At 42.5% G+C, this 15,909-nt stretch overlaps 1 protein-coding gene across 4 annotated transcripts in view; it reads right to left on the bottom strand.

Annotated features, from left to right (window-relative positions):
- Positions 1–15,909, bottom strand: part of FLNA (filamin A) — a 54,800-nt gene that overhangs the window by 1,241 nt on the left and 37,650 nt on the right. The window contains exons 22-47 of one of the 4 annotated variants that reach the window (XM_053472378.1): positions 15,275–15,872; positions 15,014–15,187; positions 14,656–14,818; positions 14,241–14,401; positions 13,840–14,010; positions 13,443–13,566; positions 13,134–13,290; positions 12,867–13,056; positions 12,114–12,137; positions 9,930–10,177; positions 9,557–9,646; positions 7,772–7,874; positions 7,304–7,444; positions 7,036–7,164; positions 6,775–6,948; positions 6,488–6,649; positions 5,534–5,737; positions 4,893–5,045; positions 4,664–4,786; positions 4,173–4,439; positions 3,612–3,749; positions 3,111–3,226; positions 1,776–1,908; positions 1,106–1,282; positions 788–1,006; positions 441–644 (exon numbers count right to left, since the gene is read on the bottom strand). In XM_053472378.1, coding sequence (XP_053328353.1) covers positions 441–644; positions 788–1,006; positions 1,106–1,282; positions 1,776–1,908; positions 3,111–3,226; positions 3,612–3,749; positions 4,173–4,439; positions 4,664–4,786; positions 4,893–5,045; positions 5,534–5,737; positions 6,488–6,649; positions 6,775–6,948; positions 7,036–7,164; positions 7,304–7,444; positions 7,772–7,874; positions 9,557–9,646; positions 9,930–10,177; positions 12,114–12,137; positions 12,867–13,056; positions 13,134–13,290; positions 13,443–13,566; positions 13,840–14,010; positions 14,241–14,401; positions 14,656–14,818; positions 15,014–15,187; positions 15,275–15,872 — 4,543 coding nt within the window. The remainder of the gene's footprint in view (positions 1–440; positions 645–787; positions 1,007–1,105; positions 1,283–1,775; positions 1,909–3,110; positions 3,227–3,611; positions 3,750–4,172; positions 4,440–4,663; positions 4,787–4,892; positions 5,046–5,533; positions 5,738–6,487; positions 6,650–6,774; positions 6,949–7,035; positions 7,165–7,303; positions 7,445–7,771; positions 7,875–9,556; positions 9,647–9,929; positions 10,178–12,113; positions 12,138–12,866; positions 13,057–13,133; positions 13,291–13,442; positions 13,567–13,839; positions 14,011–14,240; positions 14,402–14,655; positions 14,819–15,013; positions 15,188–15,274; positions 15,873–15,909) is intronic. The other 3 variants (XM_053472381.1, XM_053472380.1, XM_053472382.1) reach the window with 3 other exon arrangements.

Raw genomic sequence — 15,909 nt, 5'->3', positions numbered from 1 at the left:
ATTACTAGTATCACAAAAACCCAAAACCAGCTTTTTCCCCCCACAAAATGATGCCATCTTAAAATCAGCTGTAGTTATTAATGATTTCAGGCAGGTGCATATTGTCATGTCGGTTCTAGCTTGGTTATCGTATCAGAAACACTCATAAAGATTTGTGATAAACAAGATCGGCTTCGTTACAGTCACGCAGACAGACATTCCGCCTAATGAAAGTCTAGAGGAAAGTATTTCATTAGACAAGCAGGACTTTATTAGCACTGCCATAAAAGAAAATTGGAGATTTTTTCCAACCAGGCTACTCCTTGTCAAGTCAAACAACCATTTAAATATTAGCTTTTATTTTGTCTTTTTGCTTATTGGCTACAAAAAAAAAAAAAAAGGCATAAATACAAAAATATTGAGGAGGAATTAGTTTAGCTGAATATCTACTGGATACCTACCAGCTTTGCTGCAGTCGACTGTGAATGAATTCTTTTGGCCTACAAAGGCTTTGTTGAGACCCAGACCTTTGGCCACCACTTTACTTGCATCAGAGGATACTTTGGGGAGTGCTGCCTGTTGTGCAAAAGCTTCGGATTTTGAGACAGACTCTACAAATACTGATGAGGATTCATGAAGGCTATGGCTGGTGACGAGACGAGGTCCTAAAAACGAGAAACACACGATTATGCGGGCTTCTTAACTGGTCATTAAGCAGGGTCAAAAGGTCACAAGAGAAATCTTCCAAAACGAGATGTAGTAGAAATATAGGCATATCTCTTACAGGGCATAATGCTACTGTACTCACCAGTAACCTTAGCTTTAAATGGACTTCCAACAATATGATAGGGGCCTCCATATTTGATGGAAATCAGGTAGCTACCAGGAGCCATGGGGGTGTAGATGACCTTGTAACCTTCTGCACACTCTTGGCAGTCCATTTTGACCTTGGATGGTCCGTCAATTGTAACCGTGAGTGCTCCAGCTCCAGCATTTGAAGTGTTCACAATGAATTCTGCAGGATTGCCTGTGGGCAGAGTTGGGGGGGGGGGTGAGTTTTTATTTTGTAGGCGTTCCTTTTACTTGGACTTAATGGTTCTACTCCAATGCAAACAGATGACCTTACCTGTGGTTCCTCCTTCTAAACCAGCACCATATGCAGACACCATGCCAGGATCTCCAGCTTGCCCTGGCTCTCCCACTCTGATTTTGAAGGGGCTACCAGGAATGTGGGAACCATTGAATTTAACATCAACTAGGTAAAGTCCATTTTCACGAGGAATGAAACGTACAGCATATTTATCTAAGAAAAACAAATAAGTGGAGTCAAATTGGTGATCATTCTGTGTGTAAGAGTCCATTGTTTAAGGCACCACTAGCTATTTTATTTGTTGATGAAAGCAGAGTTTGGGTCCCGCGTGCCCAGGAGCTACGAGGGCAGGGAAAGACGGCATAGGGGAAGTATTAAAAGGGGACACTTGGCTAATCGCATGCATTAAAGTGCGTATACTGGCTGTATTGTCACGTAAGACGAAACTGCCGTGTATAAATCAAACAGAACATAGAGCAGCAAAGACGGCGTTGACCCTATCACAAAAAGATTGGTCATAGTGGAAAGCCATAGTTTCCCATTGCAGCCATGTTAGCAAGTAAAGTTTCGCTTTGAGGCAATATTACAGATCCCCAAAGGTTGCCATTGGCTTTTTTTTTTTTTGGAGGTTCAGATTTAGTCTCGTGTTCGCCGTTCTCATTCGGCAATAGTTTCCCAGAACCTACCCACCTCCCAGATATCTCACCTTCATCAATCTCCGTCACACAGCACTCTTCCAGTGCTCCTGAAGGACTATGAACTTTGGCATCTAGAACTCCTTTGGCACCATTAAGACTTACTGCAAAAGAGGCTGGCTGGTTGACCTTTAACCCTGACTCCTAAAAAATCATCACAGAATTTAGAAGCATTCCAAATGGGGGAAACAAAATATAGGTAAGGTCATCAAACAGACTTACCTGCCCTGGGCTCAGTTTAATGAGGAAGGGAGAACTCTAGTGGGAGAGCATGGCATTACAGACTGTGGAGGGGAGAGGACTACAATAGCTTTTTGGGGAGTTGGTGCACTTCTGTTATATTTAAAGGGCATGTATATTGTTTTATGTAGACAATAAGACATCGTATCTAGCAAAAAGAGGTACGAATTAGATAATTAGATTAGCATAGTCTTGCAACAAAGCATTTTGGCTGCCATTTTACATTATGCCAGAATGCAAGAATCATGGAACCCGTGATCTGAAGACACATGGTCATTAAAGAAGAGTTCTATGGGACATTGCATTAAGCAGTTGCAATGACCACACTGGCTCTTAATGAAGATGCTAGTTGCACGGGAGAATACGTTAATGTAGGATCTATGAAGCCTTCTCAATCACACAGAGCTGCAGCCATGGATCTGATCCCCCATTCCCTTCCTCTTTAAACAGATACCAGGGTTTGTTTTCCCCAACAGCAGCATAACGGCAAGTTCATTCCTGTTAGAAGCCTTTAAGAAAGACACGAGAAAAACACGAGAGCCTCCTGAGTCAGCTGGGAGAAGGACCTGTACTAGCTGGTGGACCAGTGGATGCTAGGATATCCTAGAGCATTTAGAGAAACGGGGCCAGTGCCGACCTGCAGTGAGCTATAACCATTGCAGTGTCAGGGGACACAGTTTGCATTCCCACTGGCCTTTCAAAAGATTACGCTTTGGGTTGAAATATTCTAAATTGAACTTAACTGTGGTTTATTAGTTTCTCAATCCACAGATTAAAAATTGGTGGATAAAGAATTAGTCTGGAAAAGCATACACTAGGAAAGCCTGGGTGTAATTTCCCATATTACCTACAGATGGCAGCACTTGCAATCTCACTCTGCCAACATAAATGGGTACCTGACCACCTCAGCTTCACTCTATAGTATTTTGGTGGAACAGCCCTTGCAGGTACCTAGCCTGAAGTAAGTTTCTGCCGTATCAGTGACAAAGATATGCAGGGCAACACTTTGCCACCGAGAAGGCCACTACCGTTGGGCTCTTACAGCTGCTCAGGAGGCATATTCTCTGCCCAGCCATGAAGGGCTAACGTTTTTCCCAGTGCCTCACCTGAAGACTAGAAACAGTGAGTCGGCGTGCATCGTCTGAGGCGGATCCAACCGGCACCACAAATGGGCTGTCTGGGATGTGTTCATCATTAAACTTCACAGAGACTTCATAATCACCTAGGAAAGAACATAAAACATCAGTTTTGTTCCAAGCCAAACACAAGCATTTCACTTGTAACAGCACACAGGACCAGAATGTACTTTGAAACTGGACGATTAACTGCTTATTGTTGGTGCTCATCTAATAGAATGGAATACTAGCGGTATTATGAAATGTGTTATGAAATTAAGAGCTAAAAAGGTCTTCAGGGTGATGCAAATAATTAAACATTGGCCTAGAGGAAATTACATTTAATCAGGATCCAAATTAAATACCAGTCTACTGACCAAAGAAAGAAATTGGCCTTTAAAAGCTGTTTTTTAAATTGAATCAATGCCCCTGCCCATAGAAACATGCCAATAATCTACATTTAAACTGGAAATGTCTCTTGTTCAAACGTACCAGGCTCCTGAACAATGTAGGACACACCACAGGATCCATCTTTCCTGTCTTCGAATGCAATTTCAGCTTTGCTGGGACCCTCCACAGAAATGGAGAGACCACCAGCTCCAGCCTCACGTGTCCAGATACTGAATTCAGCTTAAGGAGGAGCAGAAATAAGAAACATTTAGGCAGCCATTGCATTAGCATTTCTGGACGGTTCTAGAACTTTCACATTCCTAACACTCTTAAAGCAGGGGCAGCTAGGTACATTTTCCCAAATTTTAAACCGCCCTCATGAATATCTCAACTCATAACCTTGATTATACATCGGTTCTCAAGCTGGTGGCCTTTAACATACAATTTCTTAGCACATACTTTGGAGATTCTATTTCTAGTCCCAGCCAACATCTATTTTAGATTTTTCAAGCCATCATGTTTGAAGTTGACCAAAGTATGACCAAGCCTTTAAATCTCAATTGTACCCATTCATGTAATTGCTCTAGAAGAGCACAGACACACCCTGACAAGGTATAATACAGTAGAAGGTGACGGCTTAATTCAGACAAGTCATACCCTTACCTGGTGTTCCAACCTCTGCTCTCTCCAGACCAGGACCCCCAGCTCTCACTTTATGGGCACCACCCTCACCAAGAGGACCAACTGTAAACTGGAAGGGACTTCCAGGCACATGCTGACCCTTATACTTGACGCTGACTGTGTGAACACCCATCTCGGTGGGGACAAACCGAATGCAGTAGGTATTGTTATCGCTCTCCATGATTTCTGCATCATGAATTTTCCCAGAGGGGCTTGTGACCTGAGCAGTCATGTCATGGATGCTGATCTCTGTGGGAACAAAAGTCATAACATTCAATGACCATTTCCATCACCTAGTAATACTGGAATGTATAGAGACCCGTGGAGAAGTTAGGCCGAGAACCATCCAAACCAGAATTTTACAGGTCTACAGAAGAACAGTATTGCTTTGAATGTGCAGCTGCTTGTGTAACAGTGACCATGAGCTGGAGCAGTACATTCAGCCCGGACAAAGTCTACTTTTACGTCCTTACCAGGTATTTTCAGGCTGAGATCACACTGGCTTCCGATGTTAGCCACAGATGGGGCAGTGCGTCTCCGTGTGATACTCTCCTTCATCCTGCCTTCTCCTGTGACTTTAACAGAGAAGGGACTCCCTAAAGAACACAAAAGTGTTATTCACACGGTGCAGTTTCAGATCCCTTTCAGGGAATGGCATTTCTTGCTCACAGGTAACCCAGCAGTATTTAACTCTGTACATACCTGGCACATGTTGGTCTGCAAACTTAATGTTTATTATATAGTTTCCTGGCTCCGTTGGACAGTAGGTCACCTTGCATGTTCCATCTTCCAAGTCCTCTGTATTGATATCCACTTTGCTTGGACCTTCAATGGACAGACTGAGTCCTCCATAGCCTGTAGGAAAGATTCAGTATTGGCTTAAAGGGCAAAACCTACTACAACTGAAATCCATACTAATGTTTTCCAGACTTTTGCGCAGCCACCATGTGTTCTGAACACATGAAAGTAACCATTTAAGCAGAATGGCTTTGAAAGCACTTTCAAAGGACTATGATCTCAAGAAAGCCCTCCCATCATATCTACTCCCAAAGCCAAAACATTCTTACCAAGTAAGATTCATAACCAATTTAACAGCTCTTTTCATATCACTTACAGTACATTAACTACACACTGAGCAACAGCCTACTGTGGCCACCATACTTGCTCAGAAGGCCACCTAAGGGGCTTTGTGGTGGGAATGGTGAATATATCAGCAAGTGAAGCAGAGACATTTTTGTCAAGGGACACAAATACCCAAACCAGTAGTGCTGCCTATAAATGCAAGGTGATTTTATGTTTTATGTTACATACACCAATTAAAACAGTCAATCTTAAAAACTCACCTGCTTCTCTAGTGTCAATGATGAATTCCGAAGGCTCAAACGTTCGCCCTTCAGTTAGACCCTGGCCGGACACTATTACTCGGCTGGCATCACCAATCTCCGACTGACTGATCATCACCGTGATGGGGCTGTTTGGTATATGCAGGCCATTCTTCTTTATACTAACTATGTGTTCTCCTGTTTCCTTGGGTACAAACGAAATGCCTGTAGGGTAAGAGAAGAAAGTTAAGAAATGGTTCTGGCAAGAGCCACAAGTCCTACTGCCCAAGTAATCTATATGACGCAGAAATAATTTAAGGCAGCAGGTGCCCTACTTTTAACTAAACTGATATTATATACATATTATGCCAATTATCTAATCTTATTTTCAGGTTAAATGCTTGATACATCTTGGCACACCAGTGATAACAAGAACTTTAACTCTTCATCTTTGTTGGGACCTGATTGATGTGGCCTAGATGAGAGAAGGGAATTCAAGACAGTGGAAGTCAACTATCATAACTGTGCCAACATTGGCCACTGGGCTTGATTTAGCATGTGCTCCTTGTTTTCCTCCAGGGTATAATTAGGATTAGTAGGATTTTGGCTGGAAAATGGCAATTTGACTTCTGGGGAGCCATTTTCGTGACTTATAATTTAAAAAGCTATTCTAGTTTTCAGATCAGCTCAATGTGTAAGCAGTGTGATGGTCACCCAAAATATATCACTGCTCACAATTGCCGATTCCAGGTCTGCAGATGGACTGATTTTAGCACAGTGGTAAGACGGCATTATTGTATACATTACTAAAGAAATATATTTGATCAGGGACTTCCTATACAAATGAGAGCTGTATACTACATTCAAATGGGACCTTGATGTGGTACTAAATGGAGAGGTTGTGTATAGTAATTTGGGACACAGCTGTCCCAAAGACATTAATGGTGGCTTTCCAATGAGGTAGAGCATTCTTACCAATGTGACCGTTTCGAAGCCTCTTAAGCAGACAAGGCTCTTCTCTTCCAGAAGGAGAGGTCACAGAAGCAGTCAACTGGCTCAAGTCTGTCTCTGTGATGTTCAGAGGAATATCTGCTGCGGATCCTACCTTCAGCTGGGACATACGCATGGTATCATCACCTGCAAGCATATTATAGAAAGATGCTTCAGCTTAAGAAGAAGTATTGAAACTAATATAACGACTGCAAAAATACAAGTGGGAAGAAACAAATATATATATATATATATATATAAAGGAAGCTTACCTGTGATTTTGGCAACGAAAGGACTGCCGGGAATGTGTTTGTTGTTATACTTGACAATGATGTTGTAGTCCCCAGGCAGCACAGGGAGATATGAAACTGTGCATGTGCCATCCTGGTTGTCTGTACAGCTGATGTCAGCTTTAGATGGACCCTCAATGGCCAATGATAGGCCACCTAAGCGATGAGAATCAGTCAGTGATACTTCATTGTCCATATGCTACAGCCAACCGCTATACATATTCCGAGCATATTTGCACTCACCTTCACCAGCATCCTTTGTGTTTACAGTAAAGACAGCAGGCTTATTGACGGTGCCATGAATAAGACCTGGACCATAGGCTGTGACATGGCCGCTGTTGACATAATCCACATAGAACTGCAGTGGGCTTCCTAGGAACCAAAATGAGATCAATTTAGATGGGGAAAATAAGCATTTTTTGGATCACTGAGCCTGGTAAAACAATTCAGGAATTCTAATAGGAAAAAATAAACTGCAGCAGACAGACAGTTGACCTATTTGGCAAACTACCTGGGATGTGCATGCCATCATATTTGATGTCCATCTCATGTAGTCCAGCTTCGGTGGGAGCATATCTGACCGTGACGGTTCCATCCTTGTTGTCTGTGATGTCTGGCTTGGCCACCTTACCAGATGGCATGCGGACTTCTCCTACAATACAAAGGAAACAAAAACATTTGTATATTTTCAATGTAGTCTCTCCAGCATACTGCTAATTTGTTCAAACTAGACAAATGGGGAAATTATAGCTTTGAAAATGAGTAATAGTAGTAACAGATTAAAGCCCAACAATTCTCAATTTATTTAGCACCATCATATTCTGCAGCGTAATGTACTAAGGTATTGACAAAGTTCAAAGGTTAATAGAACTTTAAAAATGGGGTCAAGGTCAGAGGTAAAACCAAAGTACATTAAATAAAATTAAAAGTCTTTATTTACTGGGTCAGAGAGTCTTAAAACCCCAAATTTCCCCCATACCTGTGATCTCTCCCTTTTTAATGGTGAAGGGAATGACCAAGTCAAAAGGTCTTAAACCTGCCACATCCAACCCGTTCACACCCATGACAGGGCGGTCTGTAGCCTAAACAAAAAACAGAGGGGACACAACTTTACCAGAGGAAAACAAAATGGTGAAGAATGGAATTAAGTGGACATCAATGGGAAAACAAGGAGTCCAAACTCTGCTGGATATTCACCATTCTGAAGCAGGAACACAATGTGATAACTATCCAGACTAGTGCTAGCCATAAAAAGTTATAAACTTTGTGGCTACACTGGTCTTAAAGAAATTCTCTCATTTTGGTGGACCAAGTTTTGGAGATATCAAAGCCTTAGTGGCCCCCTTACATTTGAAGTTCAGGGTCTTGAAATTTTATGGAACGCTGCATGTTACTCTTACATTGTTGACCTGCTAATCTTATATTCTTAATTGGGCTTCCTAAACTCATTTAATCTTTGCAGGTGGGTTGCTATGAGTCTGTTGACACATGCGTGCCCCCTGTCTGAAGATAGACTAGCATGTTTCTGTGAACTGGCAGCAGAGTTTGGTTTTAGAAATAGATGTAACACACAATTAGACGACAATGGAGAGTCTTTGCAGCTAGTTTATCCAATAAACTTGGCAAACCTGGAAAAAATGAACTCTGCAAGAGACTGTTAGGTGCTGATTGAATGAAACTGGTGAGAGAACCAAAGGAGGAAGAGGCGAACCTCTTCCAGTCACACCATGATGTGATTAAATGGAAAAAAAGACAGACTTAGGACTAAACGGGGAAGTAGATGGTGGGAATGAGGACAGAATGGCAAGAAGGCAGACATCGGGAATTTAAGATATGACAGCGGTGGAGCCCCCCCACATCATCCTCACCCTCCCCCAAATTTAAAAGGCTAGTGGAGACTCAGGGGTAGTCCACGTCCAGAGTATTATGACCAGGGAAGGAATTCTCCTTGGTATTCAGATGGTTGCGTGGTCAGTCACAGCCAAAAAGCACATTTATGGGGTCGGTTAGAAGACAACAAATATATGCAAGGACTTGAACAGTCTATACTTTTGTGGTTTAATGCATTAGTCTTTCAGTCTGGACTACAATGCATTTTACTGCATGCAAGTTTTTAAAGCTGGAAAAACAACAACTCATTCTACTCCTGATCAAGGACCGAGAAGCAGCCAATCTCATGGCTGATAACAAAACATCAGCATTCAGCCAGCCTACACCATTGGCTGCTACTGCCATGGATTAGAATGTGGCAGGGATGCAAGTTCTATTGAGCATGAGCAAGGAGTATACTGTTGGGTTGGAGTTAACCAAAAACCTGATAGCTAGGAGAAGGCCCACACCTATTTGCATGCAGTAAAATACACTGGAGCCCATGCAATCCAGTGTGCATTTAACATGAAATAGGGCTGTAGTGCTACTTTAACTGTAAAGATGAACATGCAGACATCTATGACTTTGCATAACCAAGCAAGAATCCTTCAGGAAATCAGTGCAACAAAAATGCAAAAGCGGTGTCTGGTTTACCCTTTAACCCCTTTGCATGCCAAGAAGATTCTTCACTGCACACCATTTTATATTTATGTATATAAAAAAAGTTATCAAGCAAAACCCCAACCAGCTAGATTTTGGGCTAAAGAGCTTTAAAGTGGAAAGCAAAAAACACAACATGGGCACAGATTTCCATTGTTCCTTCCCTGTTACAGAATACTCTAGAAGGGGTGCTTCCCCCCAAAAATGACACAATTACTGTTAAAAGGCCGGGTACCCAGGGTTGCTGCATGCCCGGGTATGCGTAAGGTGGGGCTAACTGCTGTTGAGCCATCTGCTGAGGCATCATTTGGTCGCCGTCCAGAGCCTGTGTTGAAGGTGTAAGAACACATTAGTTAATTCAGAATTCATCAAGGTACAGGAGGGTGGAATCTACATAAAGTCATTTTAGCGCTAGACTAGTCTGTATAGCCAGCCATGTTTAAGGCTTGACTCCAGGGAACAGGTCTAACAAACTGCGAATATCAGGCGGTAGACACTTTAATTTGAAATACACCCAGTATTTCATTCTACTACAGCTACAGATGACTTGATTCCTTACAGATGTGTACATTAAAAGCATAGAAGGACCAGAGAGGATCTTAACTTACCGTAACCTGGAATGGGCTGTTTGGAATGTGCTCCCCTCCAAAACGTACGCAGATCACATATTTGCCAGGCTGAGGAGCCGTGTAGAAGATGTCAAAGGTGCCATCTTCATTCTCAACAACATCTACATCAACCTCTGTGCCATCTGGAGTGCAGACGCTACACGTCACTTTACCCTTTCCAGCTGCCTTGGCGTCCACTGTTATTACAGTCTCTTCGCCAATCTGGATGGTTGGTCCAATACCGGCACCTGCAAGGTACAGACAATGAGGGAAAGACAGGAGCAACAAAGCAAGGCCATCTGATGGGTTTGGTCACCGAAGCCAGTTATTAATACCGGACATGCAACCAACCCCCTATATTCACAGCCAGACCTTATGTTCTACAGAAGATAGTCAGGAAATTTAAATGAGAAGCCTTTACCATTTCATAGAATCCTTATTCACAAGGATTAGGAGCCATACAATATGCCACTGCTGAGCCAAGAGGAATGTAAATTAGGTGAGTGGGGAAAAAAAAAAAAAAAAAAAATTATAAAAAACACAATGGTATTTAAGCCATCCTCTGCCAGTAGAATGCTTGGCAATGCCATGCTCACCTATTCCGTGGGAAATGTTTTTTTTTGTTTTTTTTTTTGTTTTTTTTTTTTATTTGTTTCCTGGCAGAGTTGGACTACAATGAGCCAGTCCCTTTCCTAACCAACACACATATTCCTCTGAACGAGTAAAGACTCAGGTTTTCCACTACCCGTGACTTATTGGTGAAGCAGTGTGGTGAGCCATTTAAATTTCCTGATTGACTGAACCCTGCAAGAACATACAGCGAAGAAAGGAGTGCAGAGCCAGGTGGAGTTAGGAGGTGCAGCTATGTTTCAGGTACTAAGGAGCCATACAGAGCAGACATGCATAAAGAGGATAGAAGGGGGAGAAGCCATTTAACCTTTCTATACAGGATTTTGGAAGCATTCCGGAACGTGGTCTGGTTTCTCTAAAAATGAGGAAAGACTGTCCAGCACTTTTCAGATCAAGCTGGTCAACCTTGATAACTTGCAGGTCATATGCACATCTCATATGTATTGGGGAAGGGTTGAGTCTAAGCTTTAACCATAACTGGAAAGTCCAATTGTCACAGTGTTTACCCATTCAAGCCAACTAAATGGGTCCAGATTAGTAGGTATGCCCAACCAACTGGAATAGTATAGGTTTACGGTCCAACGCATTAGGTCAGCGTTCCTGTCCTGGTAAGTATTGCCTTAAAAGTTCAGCATCATGTATAATCAATCATGCCACACTCCAGAACACGACCATTTTTTTTTAATCAAACTTCCCATCACCAAAATGGTCTCTAGCAGTTGAAGTTCCCAACACGTTCCACTAGTTAGATAGCAACATATAAAAAAAAAAAAAAAAAAAATTCTAGTCACCAAAATATATTGCAAGTCTCAGAACTTGACAATACGCAATACGCATTTATTACTTAAGACCAGAGATACACCATTATATTTTTCTACAACACCTCGCAGGAGGACTTGTTAGGACATACCAATCCTGCACTTGTAGGGTTCCTTGAGACCCAAAATTCAGGAGATCTGCTTTAGACCTAAAAGCCTCAAGGTGCAATTCACTGATGGGTAAGTGTTTATACTAAATGTTCTGGGTTCTATCTGGATGAAAGCCTCCGATTACCAGTGCCCTGCATTATGTAGTTTCCAGATGACTGGGAAGGGGTTGGATAGGTTTTATTCCAAAAATAATGGTCTCGGAAAATATTAGTATGGAATTGATCTTAAAATAAGCATGCAGATTATGCCTCAAGGGCAAAGCCCAACACATTTTCCCAGATTCATTCACAACCTATGGCCTCCAGGGGTTTCACAGCTGTTTGGACGAGGAACATTTCCCAGGGCAGATCAGGAGCCAAATGTAAGAAATTATTCTTAAATAACCAAGTGATTTCCATAATTTTTGTGGCTTCAAGAATAGGCCAAGACATTGACATGATTCAATTTTTATCGATAATGAATAATGATTAAGATTTTGTGTTCTCAAAACGCCTGTCCTGTATAATTTACAGCTGTGAATTCCCATAAACCTGCCACACAATGGACACCCAGACAGGAGAAGGCTTCATACAAAAGGTTTTAAGAGGGAGAGGTACTGTTCATTTAACACAAGCAAGCCGCTTACCTAGCCCGTGACCTCCGATTGACACTGAGGTGAAAGGGCAAAGAGCAAGGAAAGTTCAAGTGAGACAAGGTGACAATGTGAGGGTAAAATAAAGTGCATTACAAAAATCTGAGAAGATCAAATACATCACATAACATGTTATGCCATAAACAGTGTGCAGCGTTGGGGAGGGGGGTGTACGTCAAAAAGCAAGTGAGAAGAGCAAACAGTTGGGTCCCACGACACTGAAGGCATTCCACACTCAGCCCCTACGCTGATCATTCGGTATCTAGACATTAAGAACTGCCCCAGAGCCAAACCCGGGAGATATTTGGGGCAGGATTGTTGCCTCTGTACCCGCTACATGCATATTCGCACTTGGCTTGGAGAGGGCTAGTCTCATCCAAAATACAACAGGGCCTTCCAAAAAACATGAATGCTGCATAGGGAATGGTTCTTCATGTATACTGCATCATTAGAGAAGGGACACCTAAACTTCTTTGGTAGCCTGAGCCAGAATTAAACATTACATCCCTGGATATAAAAAAAATAAGTCTCCACATTAAGCGATCTTGCCCTGAATTATGTATTTTAATAAACAGAAGTGTAGCAAAGTGCACCGTCGCACTGGCTTATAATGCATTCAGAACCACATATTAAAGTTAGACTGCATCCTTCCCAGCTTAGATACTTATACATAAAAACACTTCCGTTTTACGCTGGTACTGGAGAGTGGAATACCTTACACGGTCAAGCAACTCAAGAATGGCTTACCTGTTACAGTACACTTGCTAGCATCTCCTGTGGGCACAGCACGGATACGATAAGGTGAATAAGGTATCTCATCACCTCCGTACTTTATGAGTATAGTGTAACGCCCTGTCATATCTGGTACATACGACACTGTATAGGTGCCATCTTGGTTGTCCCTGATAGTGGCCTTCTTGGGTTTGCCTTCAGGATCCTATATGGAGATAGAGATTTAGTCTGGATAAAAACCACCATTGATTCATGTACCTGCTATACAAACAGGACACTTACAGTGATCTGTACTGCAAGGAGGCCTTCTCCAGCATCCTTTGCATCGATTGTGAACTCCACAGGCAGGCTGGCAGGAACTCCAGTGGTATTCAAACCTGGCCCACTAGCTTTCACCTTGCTGGCATCATGAGTTGGCAGCACTTTTACCTTAAAGGGACTGCAGGTAAGAGAATGTGTAAAGATGCAATATTACTAAATAATCTTTAGGCCTATATGTACTCAGAACCAATGCCAATTTTGATAAGAACTAAGCCACCCGAAATATTATGGTTTAATTGGGATAATGCGCTTTATTGTCAGTCTTCTTACCTACGTGGTATCTCTTCATCACCATACAAAACACCAATGTTGTAGGGACCCTCACGAGTGGGCACATAACTTACAGTCTGGACCCCATCACCATTGTCCACAATTTCAACTGGTTCAACAATACCTGCCATGAAAGACACAAGTGAGAAAGGGTTAAAGGGGTAGACCTACACCACGCCAGCCAATAGTCCTAGCTGCAATACTACCCCTATGAAAAAGGTTGGCAAGATGTGTTCATATCACATTCATTAAGCCATGTTGTAATTGCCATTAGGTTAAACCAGTTACAAGTGACTATCCCATTCGACTTCTTGGCAGTAACACGGATATTAAAGCTTGCACCCCAAAAAGTAACTAGAATCCGTACTAAATCATTGAAATTCTGATGACTGCTCACCCTTTGGTCCTTGAACTTTGACCTGGAGAGGTGCAACACCAGCCTTGCTTGTATCGACACTGAAGGACTGTGGAACATTGGCCCTCACCAGTCCAGGGGTCAATCCTGGGCCAGAGCACTTCACCTTTGAGCTGTCAACTACATCGCTAACAGGAACCTTGAATGGGCTTCCTGTAAAAGGGAAAGATATAAAAGATCACGCTTTAGGGGACACTGGACAACATTCTTCACACTTTTGTACAAGGAATGTTTCTTGATCATCTCAATCCAAAGAGAAAAGCTTAGATTTGTCCTTATTGGCTTTCTCAAGGCAAATAGTATCAAATTAACATACTCTAGTTTTAAAAGACAAATCATTAAAACAAATATCCCTACTAAACAACCAGATATTCCTCACTCACCTGGAACTTGGTGTCCTCCATATGTGACGTTTAGGCTGTAAGTACCAGGCTCATAAGGAATATATTCTACTGAGCAGCTACCATCCTTGTTGTCTGTACAGGACATCTTTGCCTCAGATGGCCCCTCAACAGCCAATCCAAGCCCTCCAGTCCCAGCCCCCCTAGGAGAGAACAGATGAAACCTCTGGTTATAAGAAAAGCCTCCAATGTAACTACTGCTTCGGCCTATGCCTTACAAGATATATCCTAGCCATATTAGGATGGAACAAGCCACATGGAATAGCCACTTGCTTATTTCCTTATGCCATTGCCAGTTGACAATGGGGTTCTCTGCAGCCATAATCTAAAGAAATATTGTGATCTTTGGAACTTTTTGTAAAAATATTTTGTGAACAAGACTTTAGTGGACCGTCACCTGGTTTCTACAGTGAATTTGTTGGGCTTGTTGGTGGTTCCACTTTGGATTCCAGGACCATGAACTCTGACACGACTTGGATCACAGCCCTCAGTCACAGGAACTCTAAAGGGACTATTGGGTGCAGGGCTTCCATCGTAGGACACATCAACAGTGTGGACCCCTAAAAAAAAAAAAAAAAAAAAAAAAAAAAAAAAAAAAAAAAACCATGAGTGAAGACAAAAATAGAACAGGGAACTTGCTATACCAATAAACAGCAACACAAACCAACACTTGCAAAATACTTCTACAAAGGGCAATAGAGACAAAAGGACATCACAAGTATCTTAAAAGCCATTTACCAAAACCAGACACTAACCTTCCTCATATGGAGTGTATTCTACTTTATAGGTACCATCCCCATTGTCCTGAACAAAGGCATCTGTGATGTTGCCAGAGGGATTAGATACCCTGGTCTTAAGAAGCGGGCCTCCGGTTTTGGACAAGGCACGAGCGTCCACATTGAATTCTGTAGTGGCTTCTCTGAATACACCTGGTGAAAAATATATAATTAGTTTTATTTGTACTTCAGATTATAGAATTCCGCTACCGTTTTGGACTCAGTTTAGGCAGAACCTACCTTTTCCTTCAATTCCGGGTCCATAGACCTTGACACCTGAAGTATCAACTGCGGGTTTAACCTGCAGCTTACTTGGGAAGTTGGGAACCATCTGCCCACCATATTTAATGGTTATTGTATAGATCCCTGGGTAGAGTGGGATGTAGGTGATCGTATATGTCCCATCGCCATTGTCCTGGATATGCACTTCTGCTTGCATGCCGGTGTCTGATATGATTTCAATTGTCAGCTCAGCACTGCCAGCATTGGAGCAGTCAACATTAAATGTGCCTGCTTCACCAACCTGGCCATGTTCCAAGCCTGGGCCAGAACAGGTCACCTTTGAGGGGTCAAAGCAAGGTTCAATCTTAGCCTTGAAGGGAGAGCCAGGGATGTGTGTGTCAGCAAACAGGATATTTATATTGTAGTCTCCAGGTTCTGTGGGTAGGTAGGACACGGAGCAGGTGCCATCTCCATTGTCCAGACATTCAATCTTAGCTTCGCATGGTCCTTCCACAGTCAAGCCAAGGCCTCCGGGTCCAGCACCCTTGGTGTCAATGGTGAATGGAGCAGAAGCTCCAACAGCGCCTCCTTTCAAACCAGGCCCAAAAGCCTTGACCTGTAGGACAGAAGATGGATCTTTAAGTGGATGCACA

Source organism: Spea bombifrons, chromosome 8 (genome assembly GCF_027358695.1).
Source record: "Spea bombifrons isolate aSpeBom1 chromosome 8, aSpeBom1.2.pri, whole genome shotgun sequence".
Classification (NCBI taxonomy): domain Eukaryota; kingdom Metazoa; phylum Chordata; class Amphibia; order Anura; family Pelobatidae; genus Spea; species Spea bombifrons.
Note: the sequence above shows the minus strand (reverse complement) of the source record. Positions and strands in the feature narration are given on the sequence as shown.